Source organism: Citrus sinensis, chromosome 5 (genome assembly GCF_022201045.2).
Source record: "Citrus sinensis cultivar Valencia sweet orange chromosome 5, DVS_A1.0, whole genome shotgun sequence".
Lineage (NCBI taxonomy): Eukaryota > Viridiplantae > Streptophyta > Magnoliopsida > Sapindales > Rutaceae > Citrus > Citrus sinensis.
In genome coordinates, this window is record NC_068560.1 from 35,996,602 (window position 1) to 36,016,199 (window position 19,598).

General features: G+C 35.7%; 3 protein-coding genes across 8 annotated transcripts; all 3 read left to right on the top strand.

Moving 5' to 3' along the window:
• Nucleotides 1-679: 679 nt before the first annotated feature.
• Nucleotides 680-2,978, top strand: LOC102619297 (patatin-like protein 2). The gene is made up of 6 exons (XM_052440819.1): nt 680-932; nt 1,243-1,424; nt 1,538-1,724; nt 1,827-1,988; nt 2,083-2,558; nt 2,649-2,978. The coding sequence occupies exons 1-6, from the start codon at nt 795-797 to the stop codon at nt 2,728-2,730; spliced, it is 1,227 nt and encodes a 408-aa protein (XP_052296779.1). The 5' UTR covers nt 680-794; the 3' UTR covers nt 2,731-2,978.
• A 5,128-nt stretch (nt 2,979-8,106) lies between these two features.
• On the top strand, nt 8,107-14,325 carry LOC102620625 (uncharacterized). Of its 4 annotated transcripts, none has more exons than XM_006473294.4 (10): nt 8,108-9,152; nt 9,599-10,759; nt 10,936-12,093; nt 12,221-12,262; nt 12,523-12,599; nt 12,724-12,808; nt 12,910-12,993; nt 13,113-13,214; nt 13,337-13,435; nt 13,722-14,325. In XM_006473294.4, the coding sequence occupies exons 1-10, from the start codon at nt 8,403-8,405 to the stop codon at nt 13,830-13,832; spliced, it is 3,669 nt and encodes a 1,222-aa protein (XP_006473357.2). In that variant the 5' UTR covers nt 8,108-8,402; the 3' UTR covers nt 13,833-14,325. The 4 variants fall into 4 exon arrangements, 3 of the variants coding, with proteins under 3 accessions (XP_006473357.2, XP_015384345.2, XP_024951854.2); XM_015528859.3 differs by having other exon boundaries at nt 9,004-9,152; nt 9,582-10,759; XM_025096086.2 differs by having other exon boundaries at nt 9,005-9,152; nt 9,642-10,759.
• A 721-nt stretch (nt 14,326-15,046) lies between these two features.
• LOC102621367 (probable inactive heme oxygenase 2, chloroplastic) lies at nt 15,047-19,103 on the top strand. 3 transcript variants are annotated; one of them, XM_015528860.3, is made up of 5 exons: nt 15,055-15,611; nt 17,181-17,404; nt 18,063-18,170; nt 18,267-18,404; nt 18,846-19,103. In XM_015528860.3, the coding sequence occupies exons 1-4, from the start codon at nt 15,092-15,094 to the stop codon at nt 18,360-18,362; spliced, it is 948 nt and encodes a 315-aa protein (XP_015384346.2). In that variant the 5' UTR covers nt 15,055-15,091; the 3' UTR covers nt 18,363-18,404; nt 18,846-19,103. The 3 variants fall into 3 exon arrangements, with proteins under 3 accessions (XP_052298800.1, XP_015384346.2, XP_006473360.2); XM_006473297.4 differs by having other exon boundaries at nt 15,057-15,611; nt 18,838-19,103; XM_052442840.1 differs by lacking the exons at nt 18,267-18,404; nt 18,846-19,103 and having other exon boundaries at nt 15,047-15,611; nt 17,921-18,063.
• Nucleotides 19,104-19,598: the final 495 nt, after the last annotated feature.

The following is a 19,598-nucleotide window of genomic DNA, read 5'->3' on the forward strand; positions in this document are numbered from 1 at the left end:
CGGCGGCCCGATAACTCCTAAACGCAGGCCATGGAATTCACGTGATAAAACAATGATTAATATAAGATTATCCGCTTTTTGAAGAGGTTTAACAGTCATGCATGATCACGCAATGGCGAAGAAAATAGAACAAACATAGAAGGTCAATGATTGACATTACCTTGCCTCAATTCGATATGCCAGGCTAATTGCAAACGATCAGAACTTAGGGATTACAAATTGAAAAAAAAAAATGAAGAAAAAAGAAGAAAAAGGCAAGATTAGCGAAAGGCAACTCACTTGTCAACTTATCAACATATAATTGGTCTTTGATTCTTTCATAATCATGTTAATGCAACTGCCTGGAGATTAATTGTAATTGGGATATTCTCAAATTCATCATCCACTAGTTATTTGGAACCCAGACCCACGGCTAAATGATATATTTTTGACCTATTCAACATGGTGCTTTTAACCGTCTATTAACATATATTGTACTTCTCTACATGTATATTTTCAATTGCCCTCTTGGGCAAAAATATGTGGTCCAACTCAATCCAAGTCCACGCAACCGAAAGAATTTGGATTAATGTGAATCCATCCGAGAAGCTGCGCATACTGGATCAAAATGTTCAATTAAAAAAATCTATAAGTACCGCGCATGCACTTCCTTAAGGATTCGTACTACTACAACATCATTTCAGCAGAGACACTCAAGTTCAAGGCTCCAAAAACTTCAATTAACTGAACAATCTCCCGCTTTCTTAATCCATATATCCCTGGATCCTTTTTGAATTACCTTGTTAGTTTTTCTAATGGAAATCCAAACTCCGAGATCACCCATACAACCTCCAACTTTTGGTAACCTTGTCACCATTCTTAGCATCGATGGAGGTGGAATTAGAGGAATCATCCCTGCGACTATCCTTGCCTTCTTAGAGTCCGAGCTTCAGGTAGTATAGATTTAGTATGTATTACATTGTCACAACATAAGCATGCATGCATATTATATATGGTTTCATGTATCATTACTTAAGAGATAAGAGTAATGACAGACATCTCAAATTTTTTTATCCTAAATGATATATCATTTATTGATTGACTGGTAATTCTTTATAAAATTTAAGTGAATTAATTATATTATTCATACTAACCAATTAATGATTGTCACATCATTTGGGATAGTCTTTTGGATTAAGAAATTTGGGATGTATAGATTTATAGAATAGAGTAATAATGATTTTTGTTCGGAAATTTGAACAGAAACTTGACGGAGAGGAAGCAAGAATTGCAGACTATTTTGATATGATTTCGGGAACGAGCACCGGTGGTCTTGTGACGGCTATGCTAACGGCCCCAAATGAGCAAAACCGCCCCCTGTTTGCTGCTAAGGATATCAAGGAATTTTATCTGAATCACTGCCCTAAAATATTTCCCCAATCTAGGTAACAATCTTGATATACATGTGTGGCAAAGAGAAGGGGGGAAAGGAAAAAGAAAAAAAAAAAAAAACCTTTTAATTTCGATTGATATATTTTCCTTATTGTATGTATTACAGTGGCCCCTTTGGTCCTGCTACAAAGCTGATTAAGTCTCTCACTGGGCCAAAATATGATGGCAAATATCTACATCGACTCGTGAAGGAAAAATTAGGAAATAAAAAGCTGCACGAGACATTGACAAACGTTGTGATTCCAACTTTTGACATCAAGAAACTCCAGCCAACTATCTTCTCCAGCTGCGAGGTCCATACATAAAACTTCACCAATATCTCTCCAAAAACAAAAAGCATTAAAATAATTAAGCTCTAACTTGATTGCGTGTATTCCTTGTGGTTTAATTATTAGATGAAGCAAAATCCCAGCCTAGATGCCTCACTTTCCGATATTTGCATTGCAACTTCAGCTGCCCCTACTTATCTTCCAGCCCATACTTTTGAAACCAAAGATTCCACAGGAAAAGTGAGACGTTTTGATCTCATTGACGGTGGCGTTGCCGCTAACAATCCGGTATAATTATATATTTCGATCGATCTTAATTAATTAATTCTTGAAAAATTCTCCAATGAGGGAAAACTTATATAATATATGTATAATTTTTCAGACTCTAGTTGCTTTGAACGAGGTAACCAAAGAAATCAATCGGGGAAGTTCTGACTACTATGCAATCAACGCAATGGATTACACTCGGTTTCTGGTGATATCGTTAGGGACTGGTGCGCCAAAAACTGAAGTGAAGTACGACGCCCTTAAAGCAGCTAAGTGGGGTGTGTTGGGTTGGTTGTCGAGTGAAAGTTCGACTCCATTGGTGGATGTGTTCATGCAATCAAGCAGCGACATGACGGACTTTCACATTTCCACTGCTTTTAAAGCCCTTCATTCTGAAAACGGTTATCTTCGCATCCAGGATGATACACTAACTGGAGACCAGGCTTCGGTTGATGTTGCCACTAAAAAGAACCTCGAGAGTCTTGTGGGAATTGGTGAAAGACTGCTGAAGAAACCAGTCACAAAGGTCAATTTCGAAACTGGACTGTGTGAGCCATGTGGTCAGGGTACTAATGACGAGGCTCTCATAAGGTACGTAACTGTTAATCAGTTAGCATGTATCTCAATGCATGTACACTTATACTAATTCATGTTTTTTATTTTATTTATTTAATTTTGCAGACTAGCAGAAGTTCTTTCTAGAGAGAAGCGGATTCGTGACATGAGATCACCACAAGGAAAGGCTGCAAGAGCCACCAATTGAACAATATAAAGTTCATTTAAATGTTGTTAATTGTAGTATTATGTGATAATTAACCAATTTGTCAAAATAAAATTACGGGGAAGACTTATTTTTCATCCTGTACTACCTAGTGATTGTCTCTTTTATTTTTTTCCCCCAATGAAATTTGAATGGGATACGGTGCATGAGACACGGAATTGTAACTCATAATTCTTTGTTCCTTCAATTGTATTTTCAATACAAATATCTATTGTATTTTGACTTTTCCTTTCGGTCATTTATTGTGATTTTTAGATTCTGAAATTTTCACAAAGGAATGACATTACTCCGTTGACTTTGAGATACATGCATGTACACGTATGATTTTCAATTTTTCATTGTAGATAAAGATCGACGTCATGAAAAAGCTTTTCTATTCGCTTTTAATACTTCATTAATGTTGCAACGACTTGGGGTTTTGGGTATTTTTGAAATATTAGGATGCTATGCTAAAAAATAGGGGTCAACAAAATCAATTGATCAGATTGTCGAATAGCTAGCTAACTATGTGCTTATCTTATATATGGTGACAAAATAATTAAATTAATAATATAAGCGCATGAAGTAATGAAAAGGTCTTAGATGCTTTTGAATCATTGTTCCTTATTTATTCAATACTTGCTACTTGAATTTATATATTATTATGATTAATTAAAACATACATATGATAAGGAATGAATGAGAAAGTAGCATAGCGTCCAATACATTTCCTCTTGAAGATTTCTTGCTCCTCCATTAAAAAGAACAAAAATTGGCTTTTGACACTGCGGCTGCTAATTTGTCATGATCCTATAAGAGCACAAACAAACATTACAGAAGTATTTGTAAGCTACCATATTGTATAACATTACATCGCTTTACGGGAAAGAGATTTGAATAATGACTTTTAATAATCATAGCCCATAGGGTTATTGCAATAATTAAGGTAGAGCAAGTCTAAGCTATCGTATTCGTTGATGATTATTTATATGAAGTGTTAATATATGATATATTTCTACAGACAATTTGCAAGCAGCCCCCTTTTTTTTTTTTTTACATTAATTTGTATAGAAAATTTTATTCTTTGCATCAAAGCTCTTTTGTATAAATATTAACCAATTGCCACTACTTATTATTAAATCTCTTATTCTCTTGCAAATCTATTATAATCTCTCATCTCAAATGAATTGGTACTGTTTTTTTTTTTTTTTAATTGTTCACTTTCGCTAAAATTGTAAATAAAATGATCTATAATATAAGTTAAAATTGTAAATGAGTAATACATAAAAAAAAATATCTATTGTTTTGTTTTTGTTTGGCAAGGGAGGAGCTACGTACGCTCCCAGCTGGCTGGTGCAATGGTGTGTTTGCGAGAATTGTTGTTTTTTTAAAACCTTAATACATTGGTAATTTATTAAGATTTGATAGCAAATAATACAACATATTAATGAGGACAAATAAAATAAGCCTCACATCACATAGAGGCATTGAAGAAAAGTAATAACGCAAGAAAATCAAAACAAAGAACCAAAAGCAATACAAGTCAACGAAATTAATCTGTAATGTAGAAATCCATTGGCTTCTTTAGAGAGAATACGAGAATTGTTTTATTCCACTTTCGGTACACATTTGTTCTCTGCTTCCACTGGATGCATTATTGCGCCAACTACTCCTTTCAAGGTTTAATTTGATTCTGGATCGATTACCTACTCCTAGTGACAAACACAGATCGTCAACCAATATGACCCAAATTAGTAGTGATGTTTCGGTGAAGGATCAACCTCGTCTTCAAAATTATACACACACCAAAGCGGTTGTGCTTCACTTGGGGATCAACTTTAATTTAGTCCTGATTTTGACCGTTTCATGAGTCGCACATTTTCAAGCAGTGGAAGAACTCGTAAGTTTAAACAAAAAGAAAAATGGAACTGATAAGGAAGAATTAATATACTGTAGTTGAGGCTGAAACTCCGTGAAAGCTGCAGGTATATATAGAGAGAATTCTCAACTTCACTACTCCACCTGTGGGATATTCGTATTCACCTTCCTTTTCTTGAAGAAATAATAATAATAATAATAATAATTTTATTTGTTGCATGAAATAAATAACGAAACATATATAAATTTGATGTAGACTCCTCAGCCGACCACCAGGGTCGAATTATGTACAATTTACAAATAGCCTTGTGTTTGTTAATTATGTGGTGATTTTGACTCACGAGGTCTCTCCTCTCCTCAGAAAGTAGTTTTGCAAATCTGTAAGAAGATTGATGAGAGAAATAAAAATTTAGAAAGGTGAAAAAAAAAGAAAATGTACGCACGCAGCTGATGATACAGTAACTTTGAACTAAATATATAATCCAGAAAGATGTATGTTAGGTGTAATGTGCTTTTATTCCATACTTTTCCAGAGCCTCCGCATTAGTTTCACCATTTGCTACTGGTTCAGACAAAACCGTTTTCTAAGTTGACCCCAGACACTGGTTTATTCAACACAATCTTACACCAATTCGCTCGAGCTTCTCCAAGTTTTCCTTTGTTGCAATATCAACTGAAGCATCCTTCCCAGATAAGGTGTCATCCTGAGTTATTTATTTTAAACGACAAACATTGGTCATGCATGCATCTACATAATTAGTTTAATTAAGAGTAATGTTACAAATTAAACTAGCAGCAACTTTATATATAATAATTGATAAGCTTGATTACTTGAATTCTAAGATAGTTTTGTTCAGAATGGAGAGCTCGGAAGACCACAGAAGTATGCAAGTCAACCATATCTGTGCTGGCTTGTGTAAACACATCCACCAATGGAACAGAACCATTACGCGGTAACCAACCCAAAGTTCCCCATTGAATTAACTAATTTAGATTAATCACATATTTCATAGTATATATGTTAAAAGTTAATTAATATGCAGCGCAGCTGGCAATAGTGTTACTTAATCAATTACTTACCCCCTTTGAGGGAAGATTTAGGGCAGTGTTACTTTCGAGATAAAATGGTTTGATATCCTTGGCAGCAAATGTTGGTGAATTTACGAATTTTAAGAATATGGAGGCAAAGAGAACAAAGAAAATTTCTTTTGATTTGAGACGTGTTTGCACACTTTCCTTTAAGGTTTTATTTGTCCTCACCAATCTTGGTTTGCTATACAGTTTTAATGGCAAATTACCCCCAAGATATATCAAATCCTAAATACAATATCTAGCAAATAAGATTATATTTCCGGAACATGTATGAAACTTGCAAAATCTGATAATAATCTAATTGTTTTTCTTTCTTTAATAAAGAAGATGTTTATTTGAAAGAATACCACCATTGGAAATGGTACTTCTTCAAAAACACTCTTTAGGTTTGAATTTGCATCGATTGACAATTGAAATTTCCAAGCTTGCTAACCATTTTTCCAGTTGACGACAAAACACGCTCTATGAAAGTAAACGGTTAGCCGTTTTTCTCATTAACGGTGAACCGTTTTATTCCAGAATGTCAAATAAGTTGCTCTCTATAAATAAACGGTTAGTCATTTTCGTCAAACGGTTAGCCGTTTTCTTTATGACAGAAAACATGCTCTCTAGAATTAAACAGTTAGCCGTTTTCTCCAAACGGTTAGCCGTTTTCTTTAGAACAGAAAACATACTTTCTGGAATTAAACGGTTAGTTTTTTTCTCCATAAACGGCAAACCGTTTTCTTCCAGAATATCAAACCAAAAATTTAAAAATGTTACAATCTCTCTAACAGCAAAAGGGGACGATTGTTTTGGTTTCGAGCAGTTAACATGGAGGTCATTAGACCACCGGTGCTTGTCTCAGCAATGTAGTCTGTGAGTCTAGCATCCTCACTATCCAGCTCCTGCGGGCCAGTTCTCACATTAAATTGATGCTTTGATGCATGCCAAATTAAAGTAAGTAATTGAATGTGTATAATAAATGATTTCAATTAATTGATTTGATAAAATTAAACCTTAAGCTGTTTTCCAAGGAAAGCAACAGTAGTAGCAGATAAAGTTACATTATTAATATGTACCTTACAACATATTATGTAAATAATGTAAGATAACAAATTTCCATCTCTAAACTCTTTGCAAATTGAAATACTGGTTGTTGGATTTGATTTCTATCGATACTAAAGCTTTTCGAGGCAGACATCTAATTATTTTTCTGGCATCAACAACACGTCCAAGCTAAAGACAGTGATACAATTGTCACTTCTTTTCCAAAGTAAAGTAGTGGTACCACTTGACTAAGGGCTCTCACTTTTACCATTACTAGCTGCTCCAGCTGTTTTGCTTTGACCTTTGCTCACTATACTTGGAATTTTTGCTCTAAAAATATAATTGGGAGTATTGTTTATGTTATGTATAATATTTATTATACAGAACATATTATTATATTAATTGGGTTAGTAAGGGTATATTGGGGACGTTTAGATGGATTTCTTGAATAAAATTTTAAATTTTAAATTAAGAGTGAGTTTAATGGGTATAGTGAGTGGCTTGATAGATTCAAATAGTTCCATTCATTCAAAATCCTTATAAAACTTTTTTTAAAATTTTATTTCTTAACATACCCTCTATTTAATTAATCAAATATAAATTGACATATTAAAATTAACCTTCCAATAAAATTTTGAGTGGGACTATTGACACCCTCTAAATACCTCTTAAAACCCCTTTAATTATTATACAATTTTAACCTTTATTAAAATTACATAATAGGATAATTTATAATTAAACTCCACTCAAAAGTTAAATAATTTTTTATTTTAGAAATTAAAAAGGTTGTTTTTTTTAATTTCAGGTGAGGAACTTACCACTAATGGCTACAATAGAAATAAAGAAACCCCCCCTTTTTTAAATGGAAGAAATCTGGTTGTTGAAATGAGTTTTAATAATAAAAATTAGAGAATGAGATTTACACAATAAATTTTACTTAAGGGTATGTTTATTATTGATAGAGGTATTAAAAGAATTTTATAATTTTTTAAACTATTATAATGGAGTTAATTAAGAAAAAAGGTGTTAAGAGATATTTAGAGGGGTGCCAATAGTCCCACTCGAAAATTTTACCAAAGAATAGTTCTTTAAATTTTTATTTATAAAATATCTACAGGTCCTAAAAATCTTAATTTCTATTTTCAAAACCCTAAATTGTTATAATCTTTTTTAAAAAGATTTAATTAAAATATAAATATAAATTAAGAGATGAAGTGATTAAATTTTTTTTTATTAAAATAATGCTTCATTTAAGTGTTTAATTCAATTTTTATTTAGAATAAAAACTTATTAATCTTTATTTATTTTTATAATTCTATTTTTTTTTAAAAAAAAGTGTTTTATAAAAAATTTTGGGTGGTGTAAAAACGCATAGCCATTGCCGGAGTTCAATAGTCTATGCCGCTCTTACAAGGTTCGCGTCTTCTCCCTCCTAAAAAGTTCCATTTCATAGACGGTCCACAGCGTCTATCGACATTCGTACTTGCCGTACAAATCGCGAAATTTCCTCCCGCCATAGACGCCCTGTAGGCTTTATACTTGCACGCAACACACAAGAAACAAACAACCCAACATAAATCAAGGACTCGGAAGAATATTCTTTCTTTATCTTTTCAACAACATATTCAAAATTCTTCGAAGAGAAAAATAAAATTAAAAAAGAAAAAAAAAACACAATGCTCCGTCTCTGTTTGATACGCCGCCGTTTCCACCGCTTTCCTCTCAATCGCCACATTTCTTCTTCTTCTTCTCCTCCAAACGCGACCGAATCCTCCTCTAACAAACTCAAAAATCCCCAACATGCCCCTCAACCTCCACCTCCATCGCTTTCTCCACAAGTTATCGAAAACCACCTCTCTCCTCATTCCACAACCACCTCACTCTCCCGAAATTCCATATTTGCCCTCTCCGCCACCCTCCTATCTGCGATCATTGCCTCTGTCGCCATCCTCTCCAGCGATCGTCACGACGACAATAATGATAGAATCACGACCACTATTTACTCAACGGTTGAGAACACAATTTACAAGTCAAACGAGTCGTTTAGAAGAGTTGTTCACCACGTTAAGCAAACAGGCGTCGCGGCTTCGGTGCTATGGCAGTCTCTGACTTCGGTGTTATCCAGTGCGAACCACGAGGTGAGGGCTGGGTTTGAGTTGAGGGTTGCGTCGCTTTTGGCGGATATCTCGGCGGCTAATGCGGCAAGGAGGGCGGCGATTGTTGATGCGGGTGGCGGGAAAGTTGTTGATTGGTTGTTGGAGACGGTGGCATTTGGAAACGACGGGTGTGGGACCCAAGCCGAAACGGCGAGGGCACTTGCTTACTTGATTGCCGACCCTGATGTCTCTAAGGACGTGTTAGGGCGGCCTCGTGCCGTCCCTAATTTGCTGAGGTTTATTTTTTCCTGTCAACCAAAGTCCAAGAAGGTCAGTTCGTTGCTTTGTTAAAATTTCAGAATCATTATACTATATTTTGATTCAAATTGTATCCTTGGCTAATAGAAATTTATTTTATAGTTTATACATCTATGTTATTTGCATTTTAAAGTTAACCAGCGCTAGAAAAATAGCATACTGTGATTAATGTGCTTGTCTTTGATTGGGATTGTATTCATTTTTAATTTTGGTGTTAATACTCAAATACAGTCCTATGAAAATCAATATTGAGTGCTTGAAAGTGCTTTGTATATGAGACATCTGAGTGCTTGTTTCAGCTAGAGCGAAAACATCACTTAATTATTGTGTCATTCATTTTGCTCTGCATTGTTTATTATTGACATCGTGCGCTTGGTTAGTGAATGTTTAAAGTCTGATCTTGTTGATTCTTCTGAGTTGTGTTTTACCATTGATATATAGCTTTTCTGTGGGAGCAGCATTCAAGACGTAGTTCATTCGATAACTCTGATTCTTTGAAAGGTAGGAGCATGCTCGTTGCTGCCATTATGGATGTTGTCACATCCAACTGTGATAGCTTGGAAAAGGTGTGTTTTAAGCCAGCACTGCCAGGAAATGCTGAAACAAGGGATATTGCCGATGTTATTGAGGTGATTGAGGAAGGTGGCATGCATTTTGGTGAGCCGCAAAGAGATGAAGACGATGACGAAGGTGGAAGAGGAATGAGGGGGATTGGGATTAAAATTCTTGAAGGTACAACCGTTTTAGGGCTTTCAAGAACTAGCAGGCTTATGAAGTTGGGGGATACTGATGATGTTGGAGTAGAATCTGATAGACCTACTCCTAAAACCCTTGCCTTGCTCAGTAAGCATGACAGTTCATCATCACAAGCCAATTTGTCCTCTGCTGTTGTTCCTGGTCTGTGGGATGACTTGCATTGTCAACATGTCGCTGTGCCTTTTGCTGCCTGGGCATTGGCCAATTGGGCAATGGCATCAGGAGCTAACAGATCTCATATTCAAGAATTGGATCAAGATGGGCATGCTGTCATGACTGCTTTAATGGCGCCTGAGAGATCTGTGAAGTGGCATGGTAGTTTGGTGGCTAGGTTGCTGTTGGAAGATCGTGATCTGCCCTTAAATGATTCTGTTTCTGATTGGAGCTCCAGCCTTCTTTCAACTGTTTCTCAGGCGAGTAAAAATGATGATATTCCTTTGGCTCGGGTGGCTTTATCTGCTTTTTTAGTTTCTATAGAGAGAAGCCCTAGGGCACAAGAGGTAGTGATGGACAAAGGTCTTCAGCTAATGCGAGATGCTGCTAAGCGGACAACAAAGCATAAAGAGGTGCAAGAAACATTGGCAAAGGTTTTAGATATGATTTCTACTGGGGACATGCGATTATCACTCGAAGAAAGTCAGAAATGGTCTGGCATATTGCTTCCTTGGGTCTTTGGAAAATCTTCCTCTGACAATACCCGGTATTCAGCCATAAAAATCCTTTCATGCATTCTTGAAGATTACGGACCTTCTTCAATACCGATTTCTCAGGGGTGGTTGGCTGTTATGCTAAATGAAATTTTGGGTTCCAGCAACACTGCTTCTGCCAAACATGGCTCACAGCCTAAAAATGATAAAGTGAAGGTATAGAGATTCTTGTCCCTCACTGACTGTGTTTTCATTAAAATGATTCTGCATGCTGAAACTTTAATCTGGTTCTCAGCTTTGAGTATAATCCTTATTGCTTCTATGACTAGAATGCGGCTTCTTTACTCTTGATTTCCTCTCCAATGATCAAAACTGTTTCTTAAATTTTGCAGACTCAGATTGATCAGTCGAACATCATTTTTGCTACACAGACTGCTAATCAATTATCAAGTGCTGTTGTTAATCTGGCTAGAAAGCAATTGGTTACAACCACTGATGCTGATGAAACTTTCCCACTGTTGGATCTTCTTTCTCTGGAACCTTTTACAGGACCATTAAAGAATCTCAAGAAAGATACTGCATCTAAATTTGATGCTACTGATTCTGCCCTGGCAACCCTTAAAGGGATCAAAGCACTTACAGAAGTTTGTTCTGAAGATTCAATATGTCAAAAGAAGTTGTCCAATTTTGGGATCTTGTGCTTGCTAAGACGCTTTCTGTTACATGATGATTATGAGAAACTTGCTGCTATGGAAGCTTATGATGCTTCAAGAGCTGTAGAGGCTCAAAAGAGGACTTCAGATGATCCTGATGAATCATCTGATTCAGATGGAAATAATCCATCTAGTGTTCGAGTTCCACCTACATCTCATATTCGGAAGCATGCAGCTCGACTGCTAACTGTCCTTTCACTCCTCCCTGAAATCCAGAAAGCTGTTATGGCAGATGAAATTTTGTGTAAATGGCTCGAGGATTGTGCTAATGGAAAGATCCAAGGTTGTAATGACCTTAAAACACAAAGTTATGCTAGGGCCACACTGTTAAATGTATCTTGCAATCAGCAAGCTAGAAGAGACTCTTTAGATTCAGATGATGGTGTTCATGACAGTGGTATAGCATACAGAAACAGAAGCTGTCCGCGTTATGATGACATGATATTTTTAATTAATCCTGAACTGCCCCACTGGAAGTGTCCTGATGATAAACATCGAGACAATGTTCAGAGGAGTAAGTCTTCTGTTGGTAAGACTGATTTTAATAGTCCATCTACACCTGAAACTGAAGCTTCAAATGTTGGTGACTCATGTAGCTCCATTGATGAATCACAGAACAGCTCACAGTCTGTGGTTCCCCTGGTAGACATTGTCTTTATTCATGGCCTGCGTGGTGGGCCTTATAAGACTTGGCGCATTTCTGATGACAAATACTCAACTAAGTCAGGTTTGGTTGAGAAGATTGATCAGGAAGCTGGGAAGTTTGGAACATTTTGGCCAGCTGAATGGCTTTCAGCTGACTTCCCTCAAGCTCGCATGTTTACTCTTAAATACAAGGTTTGTTTTAAGAATGCAGCGTCCTCATGCATTGGGATCTCCACTTGATTTGAAGTTTCTTAATTCAGTTCTATGTTCGGTCCATCACATTAATACACATCTAACCCCTAATTTACATTGTATGCAGTCAAATCTTACACAATGGTCTGGTGCTAGCCTGCCTCTTCAGGTTTGGATTGATGAATTAAAAGCTACTGGCTTATAATGTATTACCATTCACCATCTGAGAATGTTTTGGTTTGAATTTAATTTATGTTTAAATGCTAAACTTCTATTTCATGAACTTGATCAGCTTGTTATTGAACCTCTGTGGTTGTTGACTTGAAAGATTTGGTTGTCCGAGTTAGGTTGATTTTTAATGTTGTCTGGTTGATTAGCTGTTCTGACATAGTTACTTAAACTTGTAAATATCATGGTTGAAATGTGTAGGAAGTCAGCACCATGCTACTGGAGAAGCTTGTTGCTGCAGGCATTGGAAGTCGTCCTGTTGTTTTTGTGACACACAGGTTGCACTACTTGATTGTTATAAGTTCTCTTCTAGCACTTAACAATTTTTTTTTTTTAATTTTTGGATAAAAAATTTCTTATTCTTTTGGTTTATATACAATGCATTGCTTGCCCTTTCTGCAGCATGGGAGGCCTGGTTGTCAAGCAGATGTTACATAAAGCGAAGACTGAAAATATTGATAATTTTGTAAAGAACACTGTTGGCCTTGTATGCTTCACTTCTTCATTTAGTAATTGGATTCTTACTTGACCATTCTATAAATTTTTAATATTGACTTGTATAAGTTGGATATTGTATCATGATTTTAGGTGTTTTATAGCTGCCCACATTTTGGAAGCAAACTTGCAGACATGCCTTGGCGAATGGGCCTTGTCCTTCGTCCAGCACCAACTGTTAGTTCAAGATCTTCAATAACTTAAGCTATTGTTTTATTAATACATAATTGTTGGTTATCTATATATTTCTTTTTTATGCATAAACTGATGCATTTCTTCTTCTTGTTTTTTCTCAGATAGGGGAGTTAAGAAGTGGTTCTTCAAGATTGGTAGAACTCAATGATTATATCCGTCACCTTCATAAGAAAGGGGTGCTTGAAGTCCTTAGTTTTTGTGAGGTAACGTATCTGCAGTTCTTCATCCCAGAAAATTTACTACCGTCTGTGTGGACATGCACGCCATCATGTGTATGTTTTTCTTAGGAAGGTTTACAGACTTTTTTTTTAATTATTATTTGCAGACCAAGGTAACTCCAATTGTTGAAGGTTACGGAGGATGGGCATTCCGAATGGAAATTGTGCCTATTGAATCAGCATATCCTGGATTTGGGGATCTTGTTGTAAGTGTGGTTTAATTGAATTTATGGATTTGCATTTTTCAAAAGATTTTGTGAATGCACTTTCTCAAATAAGATGGATAATTGAGTTCACATTTATAGACCAAATGTCATAGCAGTTATGTAGCGCGTAAATCTCCAAGACTTAATTAGTTACAGGGGTTGAGTGGGCAGAACCCAGCTTCTTTTACCTAGTCTAGAATAGCAGAAAAATATAGTTGAATGTTTGCAAATCTTCATAAAAACCCTTGTATTGCTTAACTTTGTTTCTTTGTTTTGTTTGAAACAGGTATTAGAGTCAACAGATCATATAAATTCATGCAAACCGGTTAATCGAACTGATCCTTCATATACAGAAATATTAGAATTCTTGCGTAAGCTGAGAGCCCATTATACATGAGGAGATGCTTCACAATTCCTCCCCTGTTGATTCTTTACCTCCTTGATCAAGCTAGATTTTTGAGCAGGTCTCTGATTCTGGTGGGTTATTGGGAACAAATGTTGGTGCTCAGGGTCAGGTTATAGGATTGGTGTGGCCTTTGGATCCAGATAAATTACCTGCTTAGATTGATTGCAGAAGTGAGCTTGCACCTGTATTATTTTTTGTACTTCATCTCTCAGCTCTGCTTGTTTTTCCTGAAAGCTGTACATTAATGTTTCCACCCTCTCCGGTTCAGTTTTATATGTAGAATGTAGATAAGGCCTTCACACTAGGTTTTAAAATGTTGTACATGCTGTGCAGCAAAGAGGAAAGTGAGAGAAAAGGTATCACTGATTGTTGATGTTTAGCTGTTCTGTGCTTTTCATTTACTTCTTTTTTATAACAGAATTTCGAGAGACCGGGCCCATTTCCGCAATCATGCCCTGGAGATCAAAGATTATTCTTTTCCTAATTTCACGAAATGTAAAATGTGGTAACATCGATTGGGTAGCCATTTTTTTTTTTTTTTAAGTTGAACTATTGACACCTCTCTAATCTCTTGATAAAACTCTAGTTTTAGTTATATTCATTTTATTTTCTGAAAGTCTCTTTTTTTAGATATACTTTTCTAAGTTCTCAATTTTCATTTGATTTGTTCTATTGTTAAAACTCAAAGTATTATTGTGATTTTTTTTCATTATTTTCAATTTTATTATTATCCTACACATAAATTAAAAAGTTATATGAGTGATAAATTTTTTAGTGTTAATCATTGGCTGAAATTACGTATATTTTAAATTATAATTTTGAAGTAATTTTAAGTATAAAAATATTTAATCAATAAGGAATCAAAAGAGAATAATAGATTATTTTAAATTTGTACAATTTATTTTAGTTAGATAGGAAGTAACATATATATATATATATATATATATATATATATATATATATTAAAGGGTTGATTATGAATTAAGTAATTTGTTGGAAAAAAATTTATTTGTGTTTAATTTTTAATTGTCTTTAATTATAATTTTATTTAAAGGGAATTTTGTAAGAATAATGCAGGGTGCCAATAACTCGACTCTTTTTTAGATTAATGTATGGACTAAAGAAATCGGAACTGAAACCCACAATGTAAATGGGCCATTTTGCTAGCCCAGTGACAACATTAACATAGTCCTTTTTAGCTACAAAAGCAGCGGAGTGTTCCTGCTCCCATCTGACGAGATTAAAAAAAAATGTCGTCGTTATGGTCTTTGGCGCCGTGTAAAATCACATTATGGGAGCATAGTCCTGTTCATCCATCTCGTTTAAGTTTGAAGCTGGTGATTTCAAATGCAAGCGAAAACAAGAATCACTCGCTACCCCTGGAGTTGTGCTGCTGTGATTCCTCAGATTCAACGGCTGTGATTGGAAGCACGAGTAATACTAGTGCTCCGCCAGTGATGCGAAAGAAAAAAAGGGTGAGGTACAGGAGGGAGTATCCAGGAGAGAGCAAAGGTATCACTGAAGAGATGAGATTTGTGGCTATGAAACTCCGTAACTTAAAGGGCAAAAAATACCCTTCTTCTCACAATAGTAAGAGTGACTGCGAGGATTCATCAAACGACGACGTAGAACAAGAACAAGAAGTAAAGCAAGATAATGATGGAGAGACATGGAAACCCAGCACGGATGGGTTTGTTAAATACTTGGTTGATAGCCAGCTTGTCTTTAACACTATAGAGCGCATTGTTGATGATTCCAATGACGTGGCTTGTAAGTTTTATTTATTTATTTTCTTACTTCCCAAAAAATTTGGCATACGTATTTGTGCAGTGTTGTTATTTCTATTCATTTTTTAGGTCTAAGAAAGTGATAAAGATATTTCAAATTTACATACATTCACTGATGATGGATTTTGTCACAAATCTGGGGTTTTGAATGCTGCTTTTATAACAGATAATTGGATTATCGAGCTAATTCTTTTGTCATTTTTCTATGAGTGGTTGTGAAGAAATTTACGAACAAATTTACATTTTAGAGTTTATGGGTTTAGATTTTGTCGTTGCAATTTTTTCCTCGACATGTAATAACCAACTTTTTGCTTCGTACTCCTTTCTAAATTAAGCTTTGTGAATCATCTTTTTATGACATGAAAGTTTCTATTGTCAATGGTTCTGCAAAAGAAATGAAATTGTCAAAGGGTGCTGGGGTTGCCGGCGATGGCCCTCCGACGCTAAGTCAGCATGTCAAATTTTGATTATAGAGAGAGAATTTAAAGAGAGAAGGACAGCATTTCGTTACCCCTCTTTTCTCCTTCCTTTTGGTGTGGGACGTTCTGATCATTATATAGGCAATTTGATTCATGAGGTGGAGGTGTTATCATGACACGTGGCATTGTTTTAATGACAAGTGTGTGCAAAACTCATGCATGAAGACACCTGTCATTACGTGTCAAGATTGCTCATTGACAAGTCTTCTTTGAACACTTGTCATGATTTCGAGCTCTTCGTTGGACTCAAGCACTTCAACTCTTATGTTGGTTCCTCGTAAAGAGGATTAGTTTTATGGCATTTCGTATGCATGTAACCTTTGTAGAATGTTATTTCCGATGCTGAAAATCTAGGTCATTACTCGTAGAAAATGGACCTAAGTCATTCTTTATAATGAATAGACTTAGGTCGCTTTTGTAGAAACTGACCTTTAGCGCTTTGTCGAAGAGTTGCCCTTTGGGCGTTTTATTCAAAATGGATCTAGGTCCTTCTTTATGAAGAGTGGACCTAGGTCGCTCTTTGTAGAAAATGGATCTAAATTACTTTTTGTATAAACTTACCTTTAGAGCTTTACCGAAGAGTTGCCCTTTGGGCGTTTTATTCAAAATGGACCTAGGTCCTTCTTTATGAAGAGTGGACCTAGGTCGCTCTTTGTAGAAAATGGATCTAAGTTACTTTTTGTAGAAACTTACCTTTAGCGCTTTACCGAAGAGTTGCCCTTTGGGCGTTTTATTCAAAATGGACCTAGGTCCTTCTTTATGAAGAGTGGACCTAGGTCGCTCTTTGTAGAAAATGGATTTAAGTTACTTTTTGTAGAAACTTACCTTTAGCGCTTTGCCGAAGAGTTGCCCTTTGGACTTTTTATTTAAAATCGACCCGGGTTACTACTTATTGGGCCTATACTCATGTGGCCTTCTTTTTGTTGTCTTTGGGGCTTATTATAATTTTGGTACAATAGATTTGATTAACCATTTGGTTATCTCCCGTTGATTCTCTTGCTAAATGAACTGTTTGCGATCTATCAAGTGCTTCTATAATGTGCTTGGAATCTCAAGTGTTTATTTTATTACAGATGCCTATTTCAGAAAAACTGGATTGGAACGATCAGAAGGAATTTCAAGAGATTTAGAATGGTTTAGTGAGCAGGGTATTATAATTCCAGAACCCAGCACTCCAGGAGTTTCGTATGCCAAGTATTTGGAGGAACTTGCTGAGAAAAGTGCCCCATTGTTCTTATCTCATTTCTACAACATCTACTTTTCGCATGTAGCTGGTGGGCAAGTAATTGAAAGACAGGTATGTACAAACTCTTCTGGTTGAGATTGTTTGAAATTTCTATGTAAGTCAAAAGAATTTTGAGGGGAATAAGTATCCAAAATTACATTTTTCTTGCAAATGGTGTATTTGTTTGATTATTTACTTCCAAATTTGGGGCAACTGCTTCATTGATGGTTGGTCTCTTTTGCCCTATAATTTTTCGGAAACTTATCCTGATGAAAAAAAATAGACTTTTCAGAATCTTCAAGACACAAAAATTGTATGTCCTGTCTAACCCTTGTCATTAGAAAGGAATTCATTTCCATGTCAATCGTGGAAATCTGTAGAATTATGAAGGCGCTATTGATTATTGTCTTTAATTAAAGCTAAATATTATTGTAATAATTTTAATTAAACAGAAATATCATTGCAATTCGGTATATGATTAAAGTTTTTATATTCGCAAATAACACCTATTGCTGTGTTTGATGCCCTCTATCTGTTTCAAAACATGATGCTTTTGGATGTATCCACTGATTATCTTTTCTCTAATAGCCTGATCAATGCATCTTGACGTTGGAGTGTGGAGACGCAAGATTTTGCATTAAACATGCTTCATAAGCATGTCAAACTGGGGAGATTTTTTCTGGAATCAAATTAAAACCTCAACTCTTCCTTTTTTCGCTTATATCTCTAGGTATCTGAGAAGATCCTAGATGGAAGGAAGCTTGAAGTCTACAGATGGGAGGGGGATCCAGAAGAGATGTTGAAAGATGTCCGTGAGAAGCTCAACATGCTCGGAGAGGTGTGCTTGAGTCTGCCACGTATTGACTTGCTTTATGTTTCAACATGACATTGCTTGATATTCATTGTTGAATGTTTTGTATTACTTTCAATGCAGCACTGGACTCGAGATCAGAAAAACAAATCCTTGAAAGAAGCGGCAAAGTCATTCAAGTTTCTGGGCCAGATAGTTCGCTTGATCATCTTGTTATAACCACAGTCATTTCTGTTTAACAACTCTGAAAGTTTGGCCAAGGTAAGGCTTCTTTTTAATTTTGGCATGCTCACTTAATTCACAAGCAGACTCCTGCATATATTTTTCAATGGCAACTTATTCTCTGTTATGTTGCTTTTTGGCACTCCCTCTTGTATTAACTCCACTATCTTTAGAAAGTCGCTCTGTTATTCTCTACTATGGAGCAATCTAGTCATGGTATTCAAAGCCCTCCAGTTTGATGCTTAAGCAACCTGTCACGACTCATGAATTTAATAACAGCATACTCAATTATGACATAAATATAGATTCAATAGCATTGGGGTGCCCAACTGCCCATTATATCATTGAATTATTGTATGTTTTGGTAACTTAACAATTCCCCCACTTGCTAAATAAAAAAGCTCCATTTCTGTTGCTCAAAATTTTAAATTTGATAATTCATTTTAGAGATGATGAGTGGTTGCTTTTTCAGCTGTTCAGAAGCAGCATATTCCAGCTTTGGACCAGCTCAGCAGTCATCTTCATGGTGCCCTGCTTATCAAATAATCAGGACCAGTGGAAAGAGCACTTTCTCTAAACACACAACAAAATCAATGTATTCTTCTAGTAAGATAATTATACATTCATTATTCTCAATCTCATTAAAGGGTCGCCGCCAGAATGGAAGCAGCATTTGCATTGTTGAGATTTCACACTTGACCTCCCAATTTTTACGGTGAAATCATTGTGAGTTACTTGCGACTGCCGCCCATGAAACTCTTGGTATCTGAAATCTACTAAAAATAGGTCACCTTGGCTTTATCAATCAAATGCTCAGCTGCTGCTGTTCTGCCCTGTTAGCTATTGGATACTGGCCGTTTTGAGATCAAAGCCAAGTAGCCAATGGCCGAAACACTCCAAACTACAGATGAAGAATGCTTTTGCTTATTAAAGAAATTTGAAACAAGAAACAGTGGGAAGCACACAAACGCATTAACACAAAGCAAGCAAAGGTCATCTTTTATGTTTTTCAGCGTCTTCCTTTTGTCGATTACTACTTTATGTTTTACAAGCACTTATTTTCTAGTCCTCCACAAGACAATGCAAACGCAACATCGCACCGATTCCTATAAAAATATCTTGTGGACTAACAGTAGAATCATTTTAATGATAATTCCTTCACCTAAAAGTTAAAATTACCTTTAATTTTAGATAATCCATCTTAATATTTTTGAAATTTTATTAGAACATCTA

Excerpts from the sequence above, each read along its gene's own strand:
- LOC102619297 (XM_052440819.1), top strand. The coding sequence starts at position 795 with ATGGAAATCCAAACTCCGAGATCACCCATACAACCTCCAACTTTTGGT. Across the intron at positions 933-1,242 it reads TCTTAGAGTCCGAGCTTCAG|AAACTTGACGGAGAGGAAGC; the intron begins GTAGTATAGATT and ends AAATTTGAACAG. Across the intron at positions 1,725-1,826 it reads CTATCTTCTCCAGCTGCGAG|ATGAAGCAAAATCCCAGCCT; the intron begins GTCCATACATAA and ends TTTAATTATTAG.
- LOC102620625 (XM_006473294.4), top strand. The coding sequence starts at position 8,403 with ATGCTCCGTCTCTGTTTGATACGCCGCCGTTTCCACCGCTTTCCTCTC. Across the intron at positions 10,760-10,935 it reads CTAAAAATGATAAAGTGAAG|ACTCAGATTGATCAGTCGAA; the intron begins GTATAGAGATTC and ends TAAATTTTGCAG. Across the intron at positions 12,809-12,909 it reads TAAAGAACACTGTTGGCCTT|GTGTTTTATAGCTGCCCACA; the intron begins GTATGCTTCACT and ends TCATGATTTTAG.
- LOC102621367 (XM_015528860.3), top strand. The coding sequence starts at position 15,092 with ATGTCGTCGTTATGGTCTTTGGCGCCGTGTAAAATCACATTATGGGAG. Across the intron at positions 17,405-18,062 it reads GGCAAGTAATTGAAAGACAG|GTATCTGAGAAGATCCTAGA; the intron begins GTATGTACAAAC and ends TTATATCTCTAG. Across the intron at positions 18,171-18,266 it reads AGCTCAACATGCTCGGAGAG|CACTGGACTCGAGATCAGAA; the intron begins GTGTGCTTGAGT and ends CTTTCAATGCAG.